The sequence below is a fragment of the Diabrotica virgifera genome, chromosome 2 (genome assembly GCF_917563875.1).
Source record: "Diabrotica virgifera virgifera chromosome 2, PGI_DIABVI_V3a".
Taxonomy (NCBI): domain Eukaryota; kingdom Metazoa; phylum Arthropoda; class Insecta; order Coleoptera; family Chrysomelidae; genus Diabrotica; species Diabrotica virgifera.
In genome coordinates, this window is record NC_065444.1 from 6759623 (window position 1) to 6783698 (window position 24076).

A 24076-nucleotide genomic window follows, 5' to 3' on the forward strand; every position below is an offset into this window, starting at 1 on the left:
ACGTTTATGTCGAAAGCGCTCAGCTAAGGAAATAAAATTATTTACACACTTTGACATACTACATTTTCATTTTCCCTTATTCATTCAAGTGTGTACAAACTTATCAGTCTTTCAACTATCTCTATTTATGGCCAACGCGGAGTGGCGCGGACTGTCCGGTCGTTTTCGGTAAATGAGCACAGTTCAAAGAAAATCAGGACCTTGAAACAGACCCTTCCAACTCCGCAACTGCTGGTACGATCAGTGCCATGGTAATTTTGCGATCTAACGACGTTGTGTTTTAATTTTTATCATTGTGTGAATTAACCAACCTACTAAAATACCTACCGCCAACACTTCACGTGCAGTTGATTAACAAAATAAAACTTGTGACGCTTGAACCCATGTATATGTTCTTCTTCAAGGAAAAAGAGAATTGATCCAGGTTTTTGGGGTTCCTGTGCGATATCACATTAAGTACTGGTGGATAAAAAGTACCCAAAATTCTATAAAACTCTGTAGAAACAAAGCGTTGTTAAGGTATGGTATGAAACGAGAGTGTGCTATACTAAACTCAGCTTTGGAAAGGAAAGATAGTCGAAGTTAGTATGTCATTTGAAATAAATTAAAGAAAGTATAGAATATGAAAGGAGAAAGGAAGAAGAATATAGCAGAGCACCGGCTAAGCAGGCTCGAGAAACAAGAGACACAGAGAAGGTGGGATTCGAGAGCCAGAAAAAGGAATAAAACTAAAACAGATTATTTCTTTCCGAAATAATTTAGCCTTGAAAGAATGGGAATAGGTAAAACGGAAAGTTAAATAAATAAACGAGATAGAGCTCCTGAACAAACCAGAATATGGGCCCCAGCTAATTTATCCTCCAGGAAATTAACGAATTTGTGGATTAACTAAATTAAATTTCCTAATATTAAATTTATGTTGTTCCCTAATAAACCAACTACCCTGTGAAGTGAAACTGGAAAGAGATATGTAATATGGCGAAAACGAATCTTAAGGGGATCGGTACGAAGTTTCGGCTCTATGCTATTTAAATGGGATTCATTTTTTCGAATCCTGAGAAAACTAATAAGTATTTTTGAAAAATTTAAACGCAGAATGAAAGATTACGTTCTTACCGAGGGCGGAAAGTCCCTGAAAACTTCTATATTGTTTATTTTAATAAGTTACAGGGGTGAAAAACTAAGAGAAAATGTAGTGTGATTTTTATTTTCAAATATCTCATTGAAAAGAAACTTTTTATTTATTCTAAGGAACTTTCGGCCCTCGGTAATAATTTAGTCTTTCATTCTGCGTCTAAATTTTTCAAAAATATTAATCAGTTTTTTCAGGATTCGAAAAAAAAATGGACACCATGTCCGTGGTGATATTTTCGAAATCAAACATTCGCTATCTTTGTCATACAACTCACTGAGTCGAATAGGATTCGGTGACAAGACAGTGACAATTTCAATTATTTGACATGGCATCGGGAATATTTTGTGTTGTTTATTAAATAATATTGATAGTGTATTTGATAAATAATTTATTTAAGACGTGAAATTAATAAAAAGTTATTTATAGTTTATTATTTATTTAAGATCCAGGCAGACAGTTCACTAGGATATACTCTGTGACTTTTAAGTAATTTGTTGTTAAAAATGTTCAAAATTGTAAGCGTTCCATCGTAACAATATATTTAAAAAATATATATTTTTAAACTTTTCTTCTTTTCTCGGTTGAGTATTAGATTTTTTGTACAGTAGGCAGTGCTTTTTTTGTAACAATATAGGTTCCGGTACGCAATGTTCCGGGGGTATGGGAAGTGTTCATAAGGGGGTCCGCCCCTGGAAAACTTTTTAAATTTAGCTTCAATAAGGGCGTTGTAAAGCTATTTGAGAGCAAGAAGACAATTCAGGAATTTGTCTATAATTTTGTTGTTTTTTTTATTTTTTGTCCCAAGAGGTACCGGTACGGCGTACCGTCACAAAAACAGCACTGACAGTAGGTATATAAATTATTATAATGATATAACGATTATTATTATGTATATTTAAGCGATTATACAAGTAACAATTATCCAAGAACATTCAAAAGCCATCTCGTAAGTTATTAAAGACAATGTCATTGTCAAAAGTAATGTTTACATATCCATACCAGTGGGAATTTTACTTCACGTAATTTTCCATGTAAAAAATGAAAAAGTAGGGATAGCCGTAAAATATTTGCGCCTATATTCTTAATAAATTATTTTATTACAATTTTAACAATTATAATACAATTTACAAATGAAAGTTTACAATGTTACAAGTGATTACATATAGTTGTTAAACAATTGAAAATAAAATTCCAGTTAGATTACATGGTTTAAAAGAAGAATACCCTATTAATTTTTGTGTTTGTACCTACTGTTCATTAAAAACCAAAAATAAAAATACAAAAATACTTGAAATATTCTAAGTATTTTACCGCTCTTTGACTAGCAACGATAAAAAATCCTGGATAAAGTCTCCACTGAAGACTTTAATTGGCTGATAACCACATCAGCGATCTCCACACCTTGGTAGAAACGAACTTCGATGGAACGTGACCCAAGACACGTATGATGCTAGGGAACCATTCGATTTCCGGAAAACCATACTCCATTTATGGTGAGAGGGATGCGGAAATTCGCAGCATCCAAACGAAAAGTAAACACGTTTACTTCTCAAGAACGGAAAAATACCATTTATGGAAAAGAAGCAGAAAAAAACCAACAACCAAAAACGTTTGTACAATGGATTTTCTCCAACAAACGACTGTTCACCAACAGCAAAATGAAGATATATGAGGATATCTAAGTATTAGTGGACCTCTCCGTGGCTCAGTGGTAAGAGCGCCTGCCGTTGGATCGAAAAAATCCGAAAGGTTGTGGGTTCGAATCTCACCAGGGTCAGAAATTTTTCATTTATTATAAATGAATATAGTCCAGTCGGGTTAGACGAATAACAGGCCTAACCTTGCATTAGGAGCTGCCCCAAATTTTATTTTTCTAATCTTTAGGGAGGGTCAATATTAGTAAAAATTTAAAATCTCGACTGAATTCCACCGTTGCGGTAGCCGCCATCTTGATTTTAAACGAGAACCGTTTTTGCTCAATATCTCCGCCATTTTCAATTTTTTTTTTGACAAAAAGTGTAGAAACTGAAATTGTTGAAAATGCGATTTTCTATAATTTCATTTATTATAATTTTTTTCGTGCGGTCGATATTTTCCGAGTTATGAGGGGAAAATAGTGACAGTTGGAGCATAATTATTGATTATTGAATTATCTCGTTTATTATTAGTTTTACAACAAATATGTACCTGTACAAAAATGAAGAGCATTAAATTCTACACAATTTTGATCTCTTTCATTTTTTTGTTAAAATTAATATTTAAGGTAGTACGTATGCGGTAATGGCGCGAGCGTAAGACCGGATTGATTTTACAGCAATTGTTTTTGTTCAATATCTACGCCATTTTCAACTAAAATTGTTCAAAATATAATTTCCTACAATTTCTTTTTAACTATTTTTTTCATGCGGTTGATATTTTCCGAGTTACATGGGAAAATAGTAAAAAGTGGTGGGGGGAACATAATTATTGAATTGAATTTTGTATCCGAGCTGCCCTAAATTTTATAAATATATCCTTTAGGAGAGATCAATAATAGTGTAAATTTAAAATCTCGACTGAATTCCGCGGTTGCATTAGCCGCCATATTGATTTTAAATGAGAACTGTTGTTGCTTAATATCTCCGCCATTTTCAACTTTTCGACATAAGTGGTGGGAAAGAAAATTGTTGGAAATGCAATTTCCTACAATTTCCTTGGCACAATTTTTTTATACGATCAATATTCTCCGAGTTAAGGGGGAAAATAATGGAAGCGGAAGGGAAGGATAATTATTGAATTTTCTCATTTATTATTAACTTTACGACATAATTGTACATAAACAAAAATAAAGAGAATTATATTTTATACAATTTTTGAAACTTCCAATGAAACATCAACCAAACTAAGTATATAAAAGACATAAAAAGACATTATATACATTAAGTTCACTTAATTTTATTAACTAGCGGGTTTTATTGGTTGAATTTGTCTGTCGATATTTTAAGTTTTATGTCAGCTAATATATCGTGATGTTCCAACAATTTTTTTTTTAATTTTGGACCCTGTTGGGGGGAATTTTCCCATTTCCCCCCCTTGTAGACCCGCCACTGGTTCTCTCGAAAAATTGTAGTAAATCGTAATTGCAACAATTTCAGTTCTTACACTTTTTGTCGAAAAGTTGAAAATGGCGGAGATATTGAACAAAAACAATTGCTACAAAATCAATCAGGTCTTACGCTCGCACCTTTACCACATACGTACTACCTTAAATATTGATTTTATCAAAAAAATGAACGGCATCAAAATTGTACAAAATTTAATTCTCTTCATTTTTGTATAGGTAAATATTTGTTGTAAAACTAATAATAAACGAGATAATTCAATAATTATGCTACAACTGTCACTATTTTCCCCTCATAACTCGGAAAATATCGACCGCACGAAAAAAATTATAATAAATGAAATTATAGAAAATCGCATTTTCAACAATTTCAGTTTCTACACTTTTTGTCAAAAAAAAATTGAAAATGGCGGAGATATTGAGCAAAAACGGTTCTCGTTTAAAATCAAGATGGCGGCTAACGCAACGGTGGAATTCAGTCGAGATTTTAAATTTTTACTAATATTGACCCTCCCTAAAGATTAGAAAAATAAAATTTGGGGCAGCCCCTAATGCAAGGTCAAATGCTATCCCGACTGGGCTAATATAGTTTCTGTCCTTGTGGGATCGGTACTCACCGGAGGGACCGCAGACGTTCGGATACAATTAGCGTCTCTTTGCAAAGACAATGACGTCGACTTTGCTAAGTAACAAGACACTTACTCAACATACACACTACACATGACACTAATACTCATGTTGTGACTGGCTGAATGACATAAAGTCCATGCCATAAAAAAAATAGCCTCCTAAATTGTTTTTATCGCACCATCTTTTTCTTGGTCTGCCAATACTTCTTCGTCCATTTGGTGACTTATCTCGTGCTATTCGTACTATCCTATCCTCTGCCATTCTACTAATGTGTTCGTTCCACTCCTCTTTCCGTTTTTGTTTTTGTTTTGCTCTGTCTGGGGGTTATGAGCACGAAGACTGGGCGGATTGAGTAGCTCAGAAGCCGCGTTCACGCTCACAGCCGGGATAAAAGAGGAGGGATGATGGACCAGGTTAGCATCCTACCCATTGTCAATGAAAACATGGCTCAAAGAACCGATATAAAGCCTCGGATTCCCAAATTCCATATGTGGAAACTATAGAAAATAGTTTTAGAACATTTGCGAATTATAAATTTGATTTATTTGTATTAAATGCAATTACCAATATTATTCACCATCCTACAATTTCATAAAAATGCCGTTCGTCATAAAAGCGTTAAAACAGTAGTGGTTTAAGTATGTTGAAGCTAAACTTATTCAAACTCTGCAAAATTTTATTACAAGGAAAGCTACGATAGCTTTGTGAGCTTTTATTATTACTGGAAATCGGATTATTTTCATACGCCATAAACGCGCAAAAATACGAAAATAAAAATGCAATATTCTCGCAAAATAAATTATTCACAGTACTATTGTACAATAGTCTCCTCTATCATAAAACGTTAATTTATGATATTAACCAAAGTTACAGTCGGAAAAAATGAAAGATTACCCATGAACGATCACATCAATCATTTATTTTGTATTTGGTGTATTTTTCTATAAATAACAAACGTTTGTTATAGAAAAAGATAGCAAATACAAAATAAGTGATTGATGTGATCGTTCATGGGTAATCTTTCATTTTTCCGACTGTATATCTACTATATATATTATAAACTGCTCGTCAAAAGTTAAGGATATTAGTATTATTCAAATAAAACTTTTGCTATCAAAAAAATTTGGGTATTTTCATTTCAAAGGGAAGTAAACAGTCCCATTAAATCCTTTTTTTACTCACAAAAAATTATCAGTTTTCATCACAATAATTTAGAAGACATGAATAATATGTGTTCAGTCTGTCTCTGAACTGTACAGAATTCTAAACAATCCCTAACATTTCGAAGTTTTTTAATGTAGAGGTATGGAAAGAAGGAAATTAAGGGTTAATTTCCTTCAAGATCAAAGCGTCTTTTAAGAAGAGTTCCATTTACCGCAGAGCACAGATGCTAAAGAGCAGCTTGGGCTCTGGAACATCGAAATTGGCAGGAAGAATGCAAATCTGTGCTCTTTACCGACGAGTCTCGCTATGGAAGGTAGTTCGATAGACGCCACTTACGTGTTTGGATCAATCCGTTAGTGCCCAGAAATCGTCGACCTGTCTAGGAAATTCGTCCATTTCGAGGAGGTGAATTTTTTAAAATTCTCCATGTTGGTAATCTCCCTAAGGAATTCAAAAACACAACGATAATCACGCAGAATTTGAAACATATTCTGGATCATATTCAAGCGGCTTCAGATCAGGGGAATGTGGTGGACAGAAAAAAATAAGTCCCTCGAAAAATGATTCGTCTTGAAAAAGTTTCTTATAACATAGCGACTGTTAAGCGGTTTGGCAGGTTGCCCCGTCTTGTTGAAACGACTGTTATTTCTGAATGCCTTTTCCGAGCATATCTAGGACCTTGGGATAACTTTCTTGAAGTATTACACTGGATACGAAAAATTTATTATGGGACAGACAAAAAAGCCAAACATATTTAATATCCGTGTAAAAGTAAAAAAATCTTCTCTTTCATTTTGGTTTATGCTCTCTAGATAAAATCGTTTAATTAATCATAATAATTTATATTCTTAATTTGCAGGTACGGTAGAGAAGATCTCGATGTCCTAGGCTTAACATTTCGCAAGGACCTCTACTTAGCCGCCGAACAAATCTACCCGCAAGACAGCCCACAGCAAAACAAACGACCTTTAACAAGACTGCAGGAACGGTTGATTAAGAAATTGGGATCAAACGCTTACCCCTTCTATTTCGAATTGCCTCCTCATTGTCCCGCGTCCGTGACGCTGCAACCGGCACCAGGAGATACCGGCAAACCATGCGGCATCGACTACGAACTCAAGGCGTTCGTCGGAGAAAGCCAGGACGACAAACCGCACAAGAGGAATTCCGTGAGGCTGGCCATTCGAAAAATTATGTATGCACCGAATAAACAAGGTAAGTCAAAGGTGTTAATCATCATCAAGGCTTTTCATTCCGGATGACATGTTTGCCGCTCTTACTTAGAGCATTCTGATTCGCTTATTGTGTGTGGTGAATCACTCCGCATTCTTCTTTTGTGTATTCTCAAGTTTATTGTATGACTTAGCTTACGTTACAATTTTCTTCCACTCATTTCGATATGTGCATAGTTCCCTCCAGTTTCTCACTTTCACGATTTTGATGTCCCTCATGACCTGGTCCTCCATCTCTCTCTGGCTCTTCCCCTTGATCTTTCAGTTTCTGGTTTCCATCTGGTAACCTTCTTAATCAGTAGATCTTTTTTCCTTCTCTCTATGTGTTCTAGTCGTCTCAGTTTTTGCGCTTTAATAAATCTAACTATATCTTCTCCCTTCATTATGTCTCTTAGTTCATGGTTCATTCTTCTCATTTCTCCGTTTTCCATTCCTATTGAACTCATAATTCCTCTAAGGAAGTGATGAAAGACTTCTTGGTATTTTTGAGAGAAAAATTATTAGAAAGATTTTTGGGGCAATAAATGAAAATGGGCTATGGCGTCGAAGATACAACTTTGAACTGTATCAGTTATACACCGATCCAGATATTGTGAAATTCGTTAAAGTGCAAAGACTTAGATGGGCTGGACACATTGCTAGGATGTCAGACCACGAATACACTAAGAGATTAACATTTTCAAAACCAGGGGGTACAAGAAGTAGAGGACGATCACGAAGAAGATGGATTGATGATGTTGAAGAAGACATAAAAATTCTAGGGGTCAGAAGATGGAGGGAAGTTGCCAGGAATCGACAGGAGTGGCGACTTCTTTGTGAGCAGGCCAAGATCCACAACGGATTGTCGAGCCACTTATGATGATGATGATTCCTCGTAAGGATTTTCCATTCTCGAATATTCATTTTTCTTAATATTTATCTCCCAGGCAACCAAACGACGTTTTTATAACGTACATAACACGTCATAAAAATGACCAATTGACGTGTTTCTATGACGTAGTACCAACGTTGAAAATCACGTGTATTTGTCTCATCGATTTGACGTCATAATTGTGACGATTTTAAAACGTCTAAAAGGTGACGACTTTTATACGTCGGTAAAATCACGTCTTTAATACTTTCAAAAAGTGACCTCTTTCACATGTTTCAAAATAGGTATTATAAAAAATAGGTAACATGAAACCTATAGGTCTACGTTCCATGTGTCGATGAAGATAATATACTACCATTTGTTTAAGATCGCTTGTGCCTTAGAAGCAATCTAACATTGATTCTGCATGATTGTAGCAGCCCTCGCATTATAGAATTTTCACTATTTATATAAGTATACCTACTTACTGTGTCAAAACTGAAAAAACATACAAACTAATAAATAATTTATTAACAAATTACTCGATAAAACTCGATAACACATAATTAGTTCATTAACAGAAAATAAACATAACCTCAAACAGTTGTCAAGAAGAATACTGCATTAAACTAAACTCACTGAGCAAAAACGAATACAAATCTCTTAATTAACACGTTTTTTCAACTAAATATTTAAATGAAAAGTCTTATTTTATCACACAAGACACAAACCACGTAAACAATAAATGAGAAATTTCTTATGAAAATTATTTAACGAAAATGTTTGGAGTAATACAAACAAGCTCCTCGCAATTTTGTGACGTCAGACTTAAACTGTCTGAAATGAAAACGTTTTTTAAACGTTATTTTCACGTCATTGATCTTACGTATTTAAAATCACCTACAAAAGACGTCTATATGACGTAATTTTCAAACACGTGTATATATTCAACCAACACTGACGTTTCCTCGACGTTATATGACGTCAGTTGGTTGCCTGGGGTGAGGCACACTGTCTCAGCTGCGTATGTTACTACTGGTCTGATTGCAACTCGGTACATTTTTAGTTTTATACTCGTATTTCTGGATAAGTTCTTGTCCTTCATTAGCCTATGATATCTCCAGTATGTTTTGTTTCCGGCTAGTATTCGCTCCGTTACTTCTTCACTTCTCTTGTTTTTAGTCGGGAAACATCAATATGATATATGTGAAGGCCTTTGGGGTATCTGGTGTCTAGGGCGAATACAAATAAACAAAAATATAATTAATATCGTTTGTTCTTAAAAACCACTTCTTTTTTTTAATCAATAATTTGAATATTTTAGAGGGCGTTTTACATTTACCTTCATTTCACCATTAATTTTAACATAAAACAAATACCTAGCATAATTCTTTTGCTGTATCCTTTCAGACCAATTGTTACTAAATAATAACAATGACGTCAATAATTTTTTAGGTAAGCAAAAATATTTTTGACTGTTTTGAAAGAAAATGTTAACAAAATATAAATGTTTAATTGTTCTGTTTTGTGATTACCCACATTTCTCTAACTTCAAGACTTGTACCAAATAAAATGCCATAAGAACTAATATTGAAGCAAATTGAGCACAGAATTTGCTTCCAGCAAATTTAAGGATTTAAACTTATTCCTATGAGTACCTTTAATGGAGTCTAATCTAGATGGAATGTTACTGACAGAGATATCCGATATTTTGAGGATCGTCATGCTAGATTGCTATTTTTGGTGTTTACAGATCAAGAAGCAATCACGGTACAAATCTTACAATAACTTAATGAGTGTTTGTGTTTAAATATTTGTCCTTTTTTAAACTAACACTATCTGTTCTGTTACTATGCAACGTTGTTTTCCAAGCTGTGAGTACAATCCACAGATGATTAGAGAAAATGGTATTGACCAAATAAATCAAAAATTGTTGACTAAGTAGATATTTGCCAAATATTTGATAATTTATTAAAACACTGGAAACTATTGCTTTATAAATTTTCATGTTTATTGACTATGCCAGAAGAGTTGTTTTGGCAACAACGTATTTTTGTCAAGCGAATTACCGATTTATACAATACATGTAGACGAGCGACACACCCAAAGAAAAACGCTTATTTCTCGAGATTCTGACCACGGGTGGTGAATGGCTAATTTTGGTCTTACTTAATGTTTTTGATGATGTTGAAAACGAAAATGAAGTTTATTTTGAATTTTAAGTGGGGGAACATTGTCAAAAATGCAATTTTACCCTAAAAATAAAAAAACTAAACCACGTTTTTTGCATTTAACTCGCTACAACTCTTTTTTCTGATGAAATTTTTATAGCATTTTTTTTCACCTTTCTGAAGAGTATGGGACTCGTTATAAGCCTTCGGTCTTATTATAATAAAAGTTATGAATTACAAAGTTAAATCACAAAAGTTGAGTGACAAAATTTGAAATTTAGCTTTTTAACCACGTTTATGTTAAAATGTAGAGTACAAAGAAGTTTTCTGGGGAGTTTTAGATCAAAATGTTTTATAGAAAAAAAAAGGTGCAACTTTTAATTTTAAGAAAACGTGATTTAATTTTTTTATTTTTACGGTAAAATTGCGAGTTTGACAATGTTCCCCCGCTTAAAATTCAAAATAAACTTCATTTTCGTTTTTCAGTCAATCCACATTTTCTCCTTAACCCAGATAATAGAAACAAAGATGACAGATAATCAAGATATTCATATTTATATTGTTCGTCGACCTACGGAAAGCCTACAATAGCATTCCACTGAAGAAGCTGTGGCAATCAATGGAAACACGAATATTAATATAGAATTGATAAAAGCCATCAAAGTACTATACAATCGACCCATAACAAAAATAAAAACGAGGACAGAAGTTACAACAGGATTTGTAACATCAAAAAGTTTGAAGCAAGGATGTTGTCTGTCCCCCACTTTATTTAAAATACACATCGAGGGTACTTTAAAAAGATTAAAACGAACATGTACACATTTTCTCCTTAACCCAGATAATAGAAACAAAGATGACAGATAATCAAGATATTTATATTGTTCGTCGACCTACGGAAAGCCTACAATAGTATTCCACTGAAGAAGATGTGGCAATCAATGGAAACACGAATGTTAATATAGAATTGATAAAAGTCATCAAAGTACTATACAATCTACCCATAACAAAAATAAAAACGAGGACAGAAGTTACAACAGGATTTGTAACATCAAAAAGTTTGAAGCAAGGATGTTGTCTGTCCCCCACTTTATTTAAAATACACATCGAGGGTACTTTAAAAAGATTAAAACGAACATGTAGCACAATAGGGATACCACTCACCAATACTATTGTATATACGCTCAACTTTGAAGACGATCAAGTAGTAGTGGTTCAATATGATGACGATTTAAATTATATGGCCCGAAAATTATTTGAAGGGTATGATATATGGGGTCTAGAAATCAATAAAAAGAAAGCCAAATACTTATGCATTGGAGGACAACAAAAAGATCTCTCATTACCAGACAAAATCGTGGAATAGTTGTTTATTTAGAATACATTTAATAGTTTTTAATAAACATGAATATTGTAAGTGTCGTGAAAAATAGGACACTAAGTGCACAATCTCGTGAAATTATACCCAATGTTTTAAAATTTACGTAGGAGGAAACAGAAGAAAATTTTACTGTGAAACTGATAACAAATAAAAAATCGAAAAACCTTTGAAACTCGATTGATTTGACAACGTCGCGTAACCAAAGTTTTCAATCGGTCTAACCTTTGCGGTTTCAAATATATCTGTCAACTTGTACCTTTGTTGGAAGTTTGAAGTCAATATTGTTTTGTACGTTTTGTGTAATGGTTTGGTTTGGTACTATTTTGTTTCTAAAGACAATGGTTCGTTTTGTTTTCTACAAGAAATATTCTTCTTTTTCAGGAGAACAACCGTCCGTCGAAGTGAGCAAGGAATTTATGATGAGTCCTAACAAATTATACTTAGAAGCGTCTCTGGATAAGAAATTGTACCACCATGGCGAAAATATAGCTGTCAACGTACACATAGCGAATAATTCAAATCGCACAGTCAAAAAGATCAAAGTGTCAGTGAGACAGTTCGCTGATATATGTCTATTTTCAACAGCTCAATACAAATGCACAGTTGCTGAAACTGAAAGTGAAGAAGGGTGTCCGATAGGTAAGCTTATGTGATTGATTACAGTTTTTCAGTTCGTTCTTCAATAAATTTATTTTGTATGACAGTAAAAAGTCAGTTGTTGTTTGCTAATTATGTAATGGCAAGAAATGAAGTCGAATCTTGCTCCAAAGACTAGGATGACTCCTTATTTCTTCAGTCTGTTATTCGTTTTCCGGACGGCTTATACATCAGTCACTGCTTTGAACTCCACCTTTGTCGCAACGTAAAAATATTTTTTTTTGCATGGGTTTTTTGCAATTTTTACAGATGTGACCTGGTGTCTTACATTTAAACCACATTTATTTGGCATCATACTCTCTTGGGGTTATACGTTCCCGGTGCCTTTAAAGATCCCTCTCGTCTAATTAATGTTTGAATATCCGTGATATATCTATCCGCTGACTCGTTTTGCCTTTGTTTTGTTTCTGATTTGCTCTTCCAGTTGCAGCCAATATCCTCTGGGATATAAAGCATTCTTAAACTCTTCGCTGAAGTTTGTCCATAATTTCTAATTTTTGCTATTACCAGATCTTGTTTATCGATCTCGTAGGCCAGGCTTAATTCGTCCAGCCTTTCTATAAAGTCTAATGCATCTGCGAGTTTTTTATCGAAGTGTATATTATCCACTTCCGTACTTGGTTTAATAACTCTGCCTGTAACATTTGTTTCGGGAATGTTAGGTCTTGTAATTGTCTTAATGATTCTCTTTTTATGATTGAAATTTCTTCGGTTAGTATGTCCGGTTCAGATTCTTTGGAAGGTTTGACTTTTGGGGTTGTTCCTGTCAGTTCTTTGACGGTAAACGTCAGGGAAAGACTAATCACTACGTAGGCTAGATTAGAAGTGGCCGAATCTATTACTACTCAATCAATGCTTAGTCACCGGTGGGTAGGACAATTTAGTTTTAGATCCATACTTCAAGATCCGGGTCGGAAGCTCGTGTTAGATCAGTACTCCAGCTTGAACTCAGTTCTCTGTGGCAGTGGACGCCATTTTATATTGTTGCCGGTGATTCATCTCTATCGCACATCGATTGTAGTGGTGTGCCTCTAGGCAGGGAGAGAGCCTGCGGTAAGCGCTGTTGGCGCATGATGCCAGCATGCCATCCGTTATAGACAAGGCGAAAACGGCGGGTTCGTTGGGAAAAATATTCCCATGAGATTTTTTTGCATAATCACATTCGTAAGACATCCCAGAATAAGATTCAAGAAGTCGCCCACGTGAAAAGTGGTCCAACTTTTTTTTTAATCAAATTGCAAAAAATGAATATTTTTAGCCCGGATTTTTTGGACCATTCTGAACAAAAAAGGTCTCTCATAATTTTTCTCCAAAGTTAATCGTTCTCGAGTTATAGGCAATTTAAAATTTGAAAAACGCGAAAATGCCCATTTTTAAGACTTAATAACTCAGTTAAAAATTATTATTATGAAAGTCAGAAAGTGACTAAATCAAAGCCTAAAGCCCCCTAAGTGATTCTGAACAAATTTGTGTAATTAATTTATTACTAAGCTGTTATTTTTAATTAATAACAATGAGCGGTTAGATCGTATTGACGCGGCTGTAAATGTGAGTGCGAGTAAGATTCACAATTGGACTGCCGGAATGTCATATCTCTCGCACTCAGCATTTACGGCCGCCTAACACTTGCATGGCGCTCATTATTATTACTTAAAAATAAAACCTCAGTAATAATATAATGGCAAAAATTTCATCAGGATCTTGAAGGGGAGACTTAAACTTTGATCTAGTCACTTTATGACTTTCATAATAATAACAATTTTACTAAAAAATGAATTTATTAACGTTTCGAAGCCCAAATCTATAATTAGTATATTCTATAATTATATATTCCCAAATTGTATAATATACGTCTGAATTGCCAATATAAATGAGTCAGATTAAATAAATTATTAGAAGAATTTTTTTACTTAGCAACAACATGTTTGTTTATTTTAATAGTATTTTGTATTTTGACAACGAAACCCGATTTGGGCTTCGAAACGTTAATAAATTCATTTTTTAGTAAAATTGTGGCTTATTTCCCATAAAAAATACGTAATTATAAAAATGCCACAAGGAAATAGCTTCAGAACAACATTTCATAATAATAACTTTTAACCGAGTTATTAAGCTTTGAAAGTCGGCATTTTTCGTTTTTTTTTTTTCAATTGTAAATTGCTATAACTCGAAAACGATCAACTTTACAGAAAAATTATAAGAGACCTTTTTTGTCCAGATTGGTCCAAAAACCTAAAAAAATTGTCCGGGCCAAAAATATTGATTTTTTGCAATTTGATTAAAAAAAATTGGACCATTTTTTACGTGGGCGAATTTTGAACCTTATTCTGGGATGTCTCACGAATGTGATTATGCAAAAAAATCTCATGGGAATATTTTTCCCAACGAACCCGCCGATTTCGCCTTGTCTATTACAAAATGTTTATAATTGGCGGTGGTTTGGCCAATTGGACATCAAATTTTGATTTATGTATCAGCTCCATATTATTATGTTTTGCCTCTTTTCATTAATAGTCTAATGCAAAACTTTAATAGTTCTATATGTATGAAAACTATGAGATAACTAATTTCAAGTACATAGTTACATATTAATTAAAAAAGAACCATATACCTACATGAAAGTAAAAATACAAATTAGAGGTCCAATATCAAGTATATTAATTCTTTTGTATGGTACTGAAAATTTTAAGTAACTTTTTTTAATTTTAGGACCTGGCTTCACACTTAGCAAAGTTTTTACGCTTACTCCCTTACTGGCCAATAACAAAGATAAATGGGGCTTAGCCCTCGACGGTCAATTAAAACATGAAGACACAAATCTTGCGTCTAGTACACTTGTAGCTGATATGTCACAACGAGAAAACTTGGGAATCATCGTCCAATACAAAGTTAAGGTTAGTATAGTCGGCTCGGGAATCGGTTAGAAAATTTAAACCGAATATAACAAAATTCAGTTTGACAACATTGTGTAAATGCCTAGTCTTCTAAAACCCTAATTTAGCCCAGAAAAATTAATATATTTTTTTAATAACAAAAATGAGATGTTTTAACCAAATAATGTTTCAAATATGATATGCAAAATAATTTTGAATTAGGTTACACTAATAAACTTGCTTTGTTTGCTCTTAAAAGTAGAAAAAACATTTAATTTCTCTTGAGTAATCTTTATCGTCTAATTATTTTTACTGTGCTAATATCCATCGACTAATTTGCAATGATTAGTGTTATGTTAAAATATCTTATCTCTAAGCTGCTTCTGCAATTTCTTAAACATATCGAATTTCATATACCAAACATTGATACTGCCACTTTGTTGTACATTCTGAGGTATTTCCGTTTCGACTATAATAAATTTGTTTATTGTGACTGTTTAAAACTTGTATTATTTTCCGGTTCCATGTGATTACTAAGCTTTTTCGCAAATTTTTCTTTTAAACCTCTTATTTGCTCTTAAACCATCTTAGACCATCTGCTCTTAAAATTCCTCTACAGAATAATACAAAGTTTTTCTCCATACTGTTTCTCTTGCTCTGTTAAATGACTAAAAATTAACATACAACTAAAAAATATTCAAAAACATTCTGTACGAAAAAAAAATGTAATCAATTTAATGCTTTGTGATAAACAATATTTTTGGCTTCAACTTCTTATGGACAGTATACAAAGAGCGAGTGAAGAAAGAGGACTTAACCTCAACATAAATAAAACAAAATAGATACTGGTAACTGGTGAGCAAAACTCAAAAACCTGCCAGACAATTGAAAATAAAAACCAATTTATTCAACACGTAGACTCATATGTATACCTTGGAACAGTCGTCAACTCGAAATGGGATCAAACAACCGAAATGCGCTCTGGAGTTGAAAAGACCAGAACAACATTTAACAACATGAGAAAGATATTCACCCATTGCTACATATCCCTCCGACTAAATATACCTACGGCTACTAAAATGTATTTTTCCTATTCCATTCTTGTTGTATGGCGCAAAGGACTGGGCAATAACGGAAACACTAATGAAAAAGCTAGAGGCAACTAGTTGTGGCATTAACTAGTTTTGATGGGAAATAAGCCACAATTTTACTAAAAAAATGATTTTATTAACCTTTCAACGCCCAAATCGGGTGTCGTTGTCAAAATACTAAAAATATTAATGAATTAAATAAAAATGTTGTTGCTTAGTAAAAAAATTCTAATAATTTATTTAATCTGACTCATTTATATCGGCAATTCAGGCATATAAATATTATACATTTTAAAGTAGAAGACTTTAAAATGATATTGCCAATATTGATGAGTTGCGTTCCTGGGACGACTTTATTGAAAGATAGTTCATTCGATTACATGAAATCAACCCCAACTCAAGAATATCCGTCACAAAAAAATCATAACATGTGATCTGTCTTTAAAAAGACAACCACATGCAATGGTGACAGTAAAATTCTCGCGCTAGAGATTCCATAGTAAATCACGAGGAAAAACCAGGAAAAAACCTCGTGATACTATCCCGACATCGTAAGTATTAGGTCTTACTTTAGTTTACTCTCAAAACTATATTGTAAACTTAAAATTTAAACTCAAAACTAAAACTTTACGATTTGAGCGTCGAAACGTTAATAAAATCATTTTTTTAGTAAAATTGTGGCTTATTTCCCATCAAAACTAGTTAACCACAAGGAAGAATTTCCTGTAGCTGGCTGTGTATACCATTAATTACAAGTAAATTTAATGAAAAATTCGTCTTGGTAAAAGGTATATTAATTTAAAAAGCCCCTAGAAGGGCTACAAATATAAAAACAAAACGTTTTCGCTCTAACAAGAGCATCATCAGTGTTACAAGAACATGGTGAGCCACCCAAAAATACAAAGGTTAAAATCTTTTAAAAATAGACTAAAAGACTTATACAGGGTGAGTCATGAGGAACTGTACATACTCCTACCTCGTATAGAGGCCCCTATGGGGAATAACAAATGACCACTAAAAAGTGTCTGCTCCCATTGTTTAATAATATACAGGGAGAGTGTGAGAGATGTGTCTCTTATTTTGGTCAATCGTTACACTATTACCACCTAATCAACTGATTTATTCAAACTAGAAAAAAATCAGATCCGGCTTTAAAAAATTAGTTCGTTTTGGTCTTAGAAAAAATTTCACCCTGTATACGCATTTTGAAAACACTAATATTAATTTTCCAAATTAGATAAATAGGCAATTAAAATGGCATATTTATTTTTTCCCCACACGATTACTTAATTTTTTATTAAAAAATCAAATTTGTCAAAATCGCAATTTTACCATAAAAATAAAAAAATTAAACTACATTTTTCTTAAAATTAAAAGTTTCACCTTTTTTTTTTTCTTAAACACGTCTAGATCTAAAACTCCCCATAACACTTCTCTTTGGACTCTATAGTTTAACATAGACGTGATCAAATAGATCAATTTTAAATTTTTTCACTTAATTTTTGCGATTTAACTTTGCAATTCACGAAGCTGCATCTTTTAGTTTTTTAAATTCATAACTTTTATGAGACGAAGACTGGAAGTCTACAACAAATTATGTTATAGTCTTCACAATGGTAAGAGATATGTGCTGTAAAAAATTCAGAAAAAAAGTTTTAAATGGAACGTTGTAGCGAGTTAAACTGTGATTTTTTCAAAACGAAATAATTTTTTAAATCCGGGCCTGATTTTTCTCTAGTTTGAATAAATCAGTTGATTAGGTGGTAACACAAATTAAATATCTGTTCAAAAAAAATTAATTTTTGTAATAAAAATAATTTTTTTTAAATCTATGGTTCACTTTACCAAACTTTTAATTATTATTCATAGTCAAATTTGATTTTTTTTTAAATTATGTAATCATGTAGGGAAAAAAATAAATATGCCATTTTAATTTCCTTTTTGTCTAATTTGTAAAATTCATATTAGAGTTTTCATAAAGCGTATACAGGGTGAAATTTTTTCTAAGACCCAAACGAACTAATTTTTTAAAGCCGGACCTGATTTTTTTCTAGTTTGAATAAATCAGTTGATTGGGCGGTAACATAAATCAAATATTTGTTAAAAAAAATTAATTTTTGTAATAAAAGTTAATTTTTTTAAATCTATGGTTTACTTTACCAAACTTTTAATTCATAGTCAATTTGATTTTTTTTATAAAAAATTAAGTAATCGTGTGGGGAAAAATAATTATGCCATTTTAATTTCCTTTTTGTCTAATTTGAAAAATTCATATTAGAGTTTTCAAAAAGCGTATACAGTGTGAAATTTTTTCTAAGACCCAAACGAACTAATTTTTTAAAGCCGGACCTGATTTTTTTCTAGTTTGAATAAATGAGTTGATTAGGTGGTAATAGTGTAACGATTGACCAAAATAAGAGACATATCGATCTGACCGTTCAAAAATTATGACGAATATAAATTTCTGTCAAAATGCGAAACTCGCCCTGTATATTATTAAACAAGGGGAGCAGACACTTTTTAATGGTCATTTGTTATTCCCATATAGGAGCTTCTATACGAGGTAGGAGTATGTACAGTTCCTCATGACTCACCCTGTATAAGAAGTGTATACATAGTAAAATCCAAAGGATGGAAATAATTCCTATGGATATGGTCTTAGGGCAACATATGACTCCCACACGTGGTTATATAATTAATAATAATTGATTCGGGCATTATTACCTAGCAATCCACGTACCACGTGTGGGACTCATGTTGCCCTAAGACCATATCCATAGGAATTATATCCATCCTTTGGATTTTACTATGTATACACTTACATAAGACTTTTAGTCTATTTTTAAAAGGTTTTACCCTTTGTATTTTTGGGTGGCTCACCATGTTCTTGTAACACTGATGATGCTCTTGTTACAGAACGTTTTGTTTTTATATTTGTAGCCCTTCTAGGAGGGGCTTTTTAAATTAATATACCTTTTACCAAGACGAATTTTTCATTAAATTTACTTGATAGAATATCATTGAAATGGTTTGGACACCTATTAAGAATGCCTGAAGAACGTTGGCCTAAACAAATATTTCAGTGGAGACCACCAGGAAGAAGAAAGCGGGGTAGCCCGCGAAGGTGATGGAATGAGAGCGTCAGGAGATTGATGTATGACCGCAATTTAAGAAGACGATGCCTTGGACAGAGAGGTTTGGCAAAGGATGACTAGACCAGGGCGCATCTGTAAAAATATTAGTACCTTTGGATGTTGAGAGGTGACTCATATTTTTTTGCAGAAATTGCTTGAAAATAACTCATATTATAATATTTGCGTTATCCTCCCACTCAAAAAGGCCCGGAACATTGTTTAAATAATCAAAATGTCAAAAAATGAAGGAAAAATTGGATATTTTCTTCGTTTTTTGATTATAACTTAAAAAGTATTCATTTTCGAGAAAAGTTGCACTGACATAAACGTTGCGTATTTAAATTTCCTACAATATAGGATTAGTTAAAAATTTTAAAAATTGTCACCCTTCTTGCAAAATAGCAATAATTATTAAAAAACCATAAAAACACAAGTATTCGCATTTTACATTTTTCATCATTTATGCTACACTTAAAACTTTCATATTTCACCCAGAAAAACTTTATGATATAGTAAAACAATACTATAAATTTCGTTAGGATCGGATGAATAGATTTTGCAAAATAAATTTTGCAATCCAGCTTTCGCAAAAAAAATTCATTTTTTCAAAATGTTGCAGGACTGAAAATAAAGCAGACAGCAAGTTGAATTTCTTTTACATATAGAAGAATATTGTACCTTTCATTTGCAATTTGCAAATTTAAAATGGGTAAACTACCACGGCGTCAGGAATTTTTTAAATAAACATTAATTTTTGGTACTACGCACAGGACAGCGGATACGTTTGCTCTGATTGGGCATTCCAATGACCCTTGATAATGATTGATAAATTTTAATTTTTAGTACATTTCGATATAAATAAATAAATTTATTTATTGCAAAATAAAAACACATACTCTATCCTTTGAAATAACACTTTTTTTAGCAAAAACTTTCTTTGTTCGTATATTTTAACTTAGAGAATAAAAGTTTATTATTTTTAAACACATGCAATTGTTTAAACAATATTTCACAAACAATAATCAAATTAGTTTGATTTTGTGGAATTAAAATATTAAAATACAACAAAATATAGAGTAAGAAAATAATATATTAGATAAAGATTGGAAGAAATTTTGGTGGAAATCAACTTGTGTGAATTGAACACCGCTGTCCTACGCGTAGCACCAAAAATTAATGTTTATTTAAAAAAGAATGTGTGTGTACTTTGTACGCACGTAAGAAGTTATACTTCTATTATATGATTTAAACGAAATTAATATACTTTCTATTTATATTTTGTTTAAATATTAAACTAATTTATACTTACTACTTCTCAAACATTTTTATTAGAACAGTGCCAAAAATTAAAATAATAAAAGAATAAAACACACACAAACACATTAAACAAGCCACAAAAATGATGTCTGAACATTAATTGTCGAAAATTTTTTTAACTAAATACGTATTTTCTGAAAATACAATTATATAATAAATATACTTACAATCATAAAATGTATTAAAAAAAAAACAAAAAAGAAAGTTTTTATTGGGACTCGAACCAGCGCTGATAAGAGCGGTTGGTATTGGAATTCATTCGCCTTCTCCGCTTAGCCACGGACACTATGTGTCATTATTTACGAAGATCGACTAACTAAACGGATTAAACTTGTGATATTTTGATATTTTGAAAATTGATCAAATTATTTTAATTTTGAATTGAAATGATTTAGAATTGAAAAATACAACAAAACATAGAGTAAAAAAACAATATATTAGGTGAATATTGATAGAAATTTTGATGGTAGTCAAATTATATAAATAAAAGTATTACATACTATGTATTTTGGCAGATCAAATAGGTAGGTTTATACCCATGATACATTAACAATTATTACGTACCTGTTGCTTTTAAAAACTATTTAAAAAATCGAATTTTTCCTTCATTTTTTGACATTTTGATTATTTAAACAATGTTCCGGACCTTTGTGAGTCGGAGGATAACTCAATTATTATTAAATGAGTTAATTCCAAGCAATTTCTGCAAAAAAATATGAGTCACCTCTCAACGTCCATCTCAAAACAGATGCGCTCTGGACTAGACGGGAATACGTCAAGATGCTGTTAACTATTGAATAATTATTGTACAATTGTACCCGTAAATAGATATAAATATCATATACTCCAACCGATAATACAGGGTAAAATAGAGAGCAAACGAGGACCCGGAAGAAGAAGACACTCATGGCTTCAAAACTTACGCCAATGGTTTGGACTAACATCGATCAAGTTATTCAGAAACGCCGCAAACAAAAGTTAAAATGGTATGGTTAGTCCTATTATCGAAAGTTTTTACTATGCCTGTGAAAGAAAGTAAGCTACTTTTTGTAATTATGTTGGGAATGTGCTCTTTCTTTAATCTTTTTAGTATTTAGCCCTAATGTATCATCATAATACCTCATACATAACAATCTTTGTTGTATTTTTCTTTTTCATATTTCCATGTTGTTGCTGGTAACTACTTTAATTCATGTTTTATGGTAAAATTTATCTTACAGCATTATATACCCGACTATTTTTCTTGTTTAATAATGCAACCTCGATTAAATCTGCTAACGCTATAGCACAGCAGCAAATTAGCATGTCTGAATTCAGCGTGCTAGTACACTTCTAGAATCGCATGCCAGAAATACCGGCGGCAATAAAATTTTAGTTTCACATTCGTATTCAACTTCAATATTTTACTGTTCGTTAAAGTTTATGCGATGTTTGCACGACGCGTTCCCAATAGAATACCTGGACGGTCCGCGTCAAATTATTCCCAAGTTTCGCATTTGCATAGAGACGGAAATATTAATGAAGTCGCTCGAATGTTTTCTGGTGAAAACTGTTTATATGTTAAACATCATGGTCTATATATTATAATATGTAATATACAGGGTGTCCCGAAAAATAGTGCGTTCCTTCTAGGTATGGATAGAATATACAATTTAGAACAAAAAAGTCCTATACCAATTTTTTCTAAGGTTAACCGTTTCCAAAAAAAAGATTACATTGTTTTCCATATACCTGTATTTTAATGCTCAGAAATTTAGATCGCCTGGCAACATCGCACGCGCTACGGAATAATAACAGCTAAATAGAAGTCGTTTGTGATTTCCAGTATTTAAAATAATCCAACCTTATAGTTACCTACTTATGTACTTATTATTTGTTTACTAAAATTATGTTTTGTTAAATGTATTGAAATACCTATTCCATAATTTTAAACGAATTATACGTCTTTTAACATAAAAACACATCCTTTTAACTGAACTAGTAAAAGTATTATGTATTTAGTAAGCTTTAAATGTATTGAATGGCGAAGGCTTTAACTGAATTACATTGGAGTTTACACTGGAAAGTAAATACATCAGATAATATATCAGTAATTTGTTTATTTGTGAACTAAAATAATTAAGTTGTACTTACTTGAAAATAATTATTATACCTAAAGTAACCCACTTTCACCTATTCATACCACGATAAATACAGGTGTATTAAATAGTGTGTTGTTACTGCCTTCTGGTTCTAATTAATTAAAAAGACTAAACACGTCTTACTATACATTATATTTTATTCACTGGTATCCAATATCTAAACAATAACATTAATGATTCATAGCGCCTCGCCTTACTACATACTAACTTCTAATAATTATTTGTATATCTATCCATACTGATTGCTCAGCGTGTTTTTATACCTATCTGAACCATAACAAATATAGTTCAAGTTCACTAGTAATAAACATGTGATACAAACTATAAGCTATTGTTTTTATGTATGTTCAATACCCTAAAGGTTAATAACATCATATTTAAATTATGATTTATACAGAGGGTTCATAATATACCACACAGGCAAAACATTTTTAAAGAAGTAATAATTATAGTATGCCTCTCCATCTCCATTTAGTGATCTGCCATAAATAATCAACATAATAACATAATAGTAATGCACTCACGATTTGAAAACATTTTCGAGGATTCTTCCAAACTATCTGTTTACTACACATGGGACTGTCTACGTTTAAATTTTCGTACCTCACATAGTTGCCACATTCTAATTTGCGTACCAAAATGTATTTTAATTTTTTGGCCAAACGGTTGCATTTAGAAAAAAATGTTATAAGAGTTTTTTGTCCTATATGGTGTCCTCCACCTATACCTTTAAGGAACGCAGTATTTTCCGGGACACCCTGTATAAATATACACTCACCGGCAAAATTAACCGCCCACGTTAAAAATAAGTCATTTTTGATGTCTCGAATTTCCTAAACCTGTTGTCCGATTTAAGTGATTTTTTTAATTTAAAGTCCGAATTATAAGCATGACAGAAAGGTCAAAAGAAGCACTTATTTAAGCAAAAAATGTCGTAAAAATAAGCAAAGTTTTTATGAAATAAGCAAGGTTCAAGAAAAAAAATGTGTAACTTAACATGGATATAATGATATAAATATGAATAAAGGACATTAACATTAAATTACATTTATTTTTAATTATCGTATTATTAACAATAAATAAAAAAATACGAAAGTGTTAAGCTATAATATAATAAAAAAAAATCGAAAAATAATTAACATATTAATATATTTTTTATTCATGGCCATTAGCATAAAAACAATTAACAATAATTTATTT

The 24076-nt window shown here is 32.2% G+C and overlaps 1 protein-coding gene across 7 annotated transcripts in view; it reads left to right on the plus strand.

Annotated features, from left to right (window-relative positions):
• LOC114337033 (beta-arrestin-1) overlaps positions 1-24076 on the plus strand; it is a 131455-nt gene that overhangs the window by 104185 nt on the left and 3194 nt on the right. For 6 of the 7 annotated variants that reach the window (XM_050642396.1, XM_050642397.1, XM_050642400.1 and 3 more), the window contains 4 exons: positions 6889-7244; positions 9522-9566; positions 12045-12302; positions 15030-15214. In XM_050642396.1, coding sequence (XP_050498353.1) covers positions 6889-7244; positions 9522-9566; positions 12045-12302; positions 15030-15214 — 844 coding nt within the window. The remainder of the gene's footprint in view (positions 1-6888; positions 7245-9521; positions 9567-12044; positions 12303-15029; positions 15215-24076) is intronic. The other variant, XM_050642402.1, reaches the window with a different exon arrangement.